The 3,691-nt window shown below is 35.4% G+C and overlaps 1 protein-coding gene across 1 annotated transcript in view; it reads left to right on the top strand.

Annotated features, from left to right (window-relative positions):
• LOC117341728 overlaps positions 1-1,233 on the top strand; it is a 9,535-nt gene extending 8,302 nt beyond the window's left edge. Inside the window, exon 4 of the mRNA XM_033903591.1 lies at positions 1,146-1,233. Within this exon, the coding sequence (XP_033759482.1) occupies positions 1,146-1,233 (88 nt within the window). The remainder of the gene's footprint in view (positions 1-1,145) is intronic.
• The last annotated feature ends 2,458 nt before the right edge of the window (positions 1,234-3,691 follow it).

Genomic DNA, 3,691 nt, shown 5'->3' with positions numbered 1-3,691 from the left:
TCAGTTATTATTCTTTTTAACTTATATATATCAGTTTTTTCCATGTGACATTACCATTTATCACGAATTTTCCTTATCAAATATGTTGGTCATTTCGCCTCACGACTAGCGTTGCAAACCAGTTCATTTGCGATAGACAATGAAAAAAATATGGATGGCTTCTAGTTGTCGTAGTTGGCATACTGATGCATCATAATACACAAAAATGTGTCCATAAAAATGTTTTAATAAACCGTTCATAATGCATTCCAGTTTTATTTTATGAATAAGCAGATTTACACCAAAAATGACTTTCATATAAGTACTGGCATATATTACAAAAATCTCCCCCTTAATTTCTGTTCAACCTGAACCAGTACCGTATTTTTTCTCAAATAAGTGGTGGGGTGAAGCAAAATTTGAATTTGGAATCTCCAGGGGACTTATTTGCTGATAAATACAGGTAGTATTATGTTGAACCATTATAAATACAGGTAGTATTATGATGAACCATTATAAATACAGGTAGTATTATGTTGAACCATGTATTATTAATACCACATTGTCCATGGATTATTAGTACCACTTGAATACAAATTTGTAGTTGAAAATATGCCGATTGATGGTTTTAATATGCATAATGGAATTGTACGTTTCTCTATTATTTACTCTTTGAAATTACAGTTACTGTAATAATACATCTCTCATAAGTGTAATTGAACTACAAAATAAAGTGTAATTGAACTACAAAATAAAGTGTAATTGAACTACAAAATAAAGTGTAATTGAACTACAAAATAAAATGTAATTGAACTACAAAATAAAGTGTGATTGAACTACAGAAGTTAATTATCTTTTTTTTAAAAAGTTGTCCACATCACAGGATATACCATTTAAGGTTGGATGTAAAAGCCACATCGGAAGAGAGATATATTCGTTCGTTTCATAATTACTTTTCAGTGCTGAATGATCGTTCACGTATATTCCTGTCTATACCCAATTGAGTGTTGTTCCCTCCTGGCGCAAACATGAATGGGCGCTGTGACATCACAATCGCAGTATTCCAATGAGCATATTTCGTAGATTCATAATCTAATCTTGAAAGATTATGATGTGTTGATGTGGAAGTTAAGAAGAGTTTTTTATGAATTTCTTTTGTTTTTCAGAATTTTAGGTCAAATGGAGATAACATGTTGTTTGTTGTGGGGGATTGCGTCTATGGCTTTCCAACTTTTAGACTTTGAGCATCGCTGATGAGAAATCAATTTTCGAAATGCGCGTATTCGGTGCACCCAAAAGTAGTATCATAAATTTTCCTTTGTATGCATGTAACATGATGAATTTAGTCGTTTTAACACTCGCTTGTTATCTTTCAATAGATGCATAAAACGAGCATGTGTTCACCTAATTTTTCATGGGACAGTAGATATACCACATTGACCTCGGACTTTATGTACCACATTGACCTCCGACTTTATGTACCACATTGACCTCGGACTTTATGTACCACATTGTTTATGGACTCTATATATACCACATTGACCTCGGACTTTATGTACCACATTGTTTATGGACTCTATATATACCACATTGACCTCGGACTTTATGTACCACATTGTTTATGGACTCTATATATACCACATTGACCTCGGACTTTATGTACCACATTATTTATGGACTCTATATATACCACATTGACCTCGGACTTTATGTACCACATTATTTATGGACTCTATATATACCACATTGACCTCGGACTTTATGTACCACATTATTTATGGACTCTATATATACCACATTGACCTCGGACTTTATGTACCACATTGTTTATGGACTCTATATATACCACATTGACCTCGGACTTTATGTACACATTGTTTATGGACTCTATATATACCACATTGACCTCGGACTTTATGTACCACATTGTTTATGGACTCTATATATACCACATTGACCTCGGACTTTATGTACCACATTGTTTATGGACTCTATATATACCACATTGACCTCGGACTTTATGTACCACATTGTTTATGGACTCTATATATACCACATTGACCTCGGACTTTATGTACCACATTGTTTATGGACTCTATATATACCACATTGACCTCGGACTTTATGTACCACATTGTTTATGGACTCTATATATACCACATTGACCTCGGACTTTATGTACCACATTGTTTATGGACTCTATATATATACCACATTGACCTCGGACTTTATGTACCACATTGACCATGGACTTTATGTACCACATTGCTCATGGACAATAAGTTACCACATCGAGCTCCACGGGGCTGATGATTTTGAAAGGACCACATTAGAAATAAAATTGTACCACATTAGCAATATACCACATTGAGGTCGTATGCGAGTCCGTCCGTTTTTTTTCTTCTGCACAAAAATGATTGAAGGAGATGAAGGATTTGTATCAAATTGGAACTGATGATTCCTCATGCATCCTAGATCAGATCTGTAGTATTTCATGCAAATCGGATTCAAAATGGCTGTTAGGCGGCCATATTGGATTTTAACATTAACATGAAAATACTGGATCTTTGTTGTTTTTAACTGTTCACTATTCGATTATGCAAAGTTGTCAAGAAATAAACCAAGAGTTAAATGACAGAATGATCAAACTCATAGTTCAAGGTCACAAGTTCAAAGGTCAACGGTCAAGGTCATCCTGGGTCGGCTTCAAAATGCCAGGTAATCGACCCTTTTGGATTTTAGCAGTCAAAACAATTTTGACATTTTCTTATCAATGAATGATCTTGTTTTTGATATGCTTTTATATAAATTTGAAACATTAGTTATAGCAGATTGCAGAATTGTTTATTACAACTGCTGTGCTCTTTATGGTAAGTATAAAAATGTTTTATTTCATTTGTAGAAGCATGCCAATACTTATGGACGAAATTCATTATATATGAACCATTTCATCATATTCGTGTATGTCAGTTTACTTTAACTCCCTTAACACCTGTGAAAGCTTATATGTAAGAATTGTAATTAGGGCCCCGCATCAAAGATGCGGTGCCCTATAGTAATCAGGTTGTCCATCTGTCCGTCTGTCTGTCTGTCCGTCCGTCTGTCCGTTTTTTTCTTTCGTGCCAAATTATTGACAAGAGTTGGAGGATTTCGGTGAAAATTGGTACAAAGTGGTATTTAGGGAAGCCAAACACAATGGTACCACTTACGAAACCGTCTGTTGCAATGGTAACAAATCGAGGTTTCTGATTGGTCGAAATTTAGTTATTGTTTGATTTTGGTGAGAATTGGTATATAGGTGAACAATGGTTTACCTTTCCAAAACCTGTGTTGTCATGGGAATGAAATAGAGGCTTCTGATTGGTAGAAATTTTGATGTTATTTGATTGCGGCGAAAATTGGTATATACAGGTATTGAGTTGATTTTGGGAAAAAATTAAGCTAAAACGCATTGAGAATGGTGCCGTTTGGCGCACCCAGTTATATAGGCAGGAAAAACACTGACAATAATTATTACATTTACCCTGAAGGTTCAGACACATAGCGGGGCCCTTTCTGACGTGTCAGTGTTCTAGTTTTGTTTAACGTCATATTAACAGCTTAGGTCATTTAAGGACGGCCTCCCGTGCGTGCGACATGCATGCGTGTGTTGAGTGCGTATGTGTGTTTTGGGAGGCTGTGGTAGTACCTGGCAACTGCCCCACGTAGGTTT

The sequence above is a fragment of the Pecten maximus genome, chromosome 14 (assembly GCF_902652985.1).
Source record: "Pecten maximus chromosome 14, xPecMax1.1, whole genome shotgun sequence".
NCBI classification, from domain to species: domain Eukaryota; kingdom Metazoa; phylum Mollusca; class Bivalvia; order Pectinida; family Pectinidae; genus Pecten; species Pecten maximus.
Note: the sequence above shows the minus strand (reverse complement) of the source record. Positions and strands in the feature narration are given on the sequence as shown.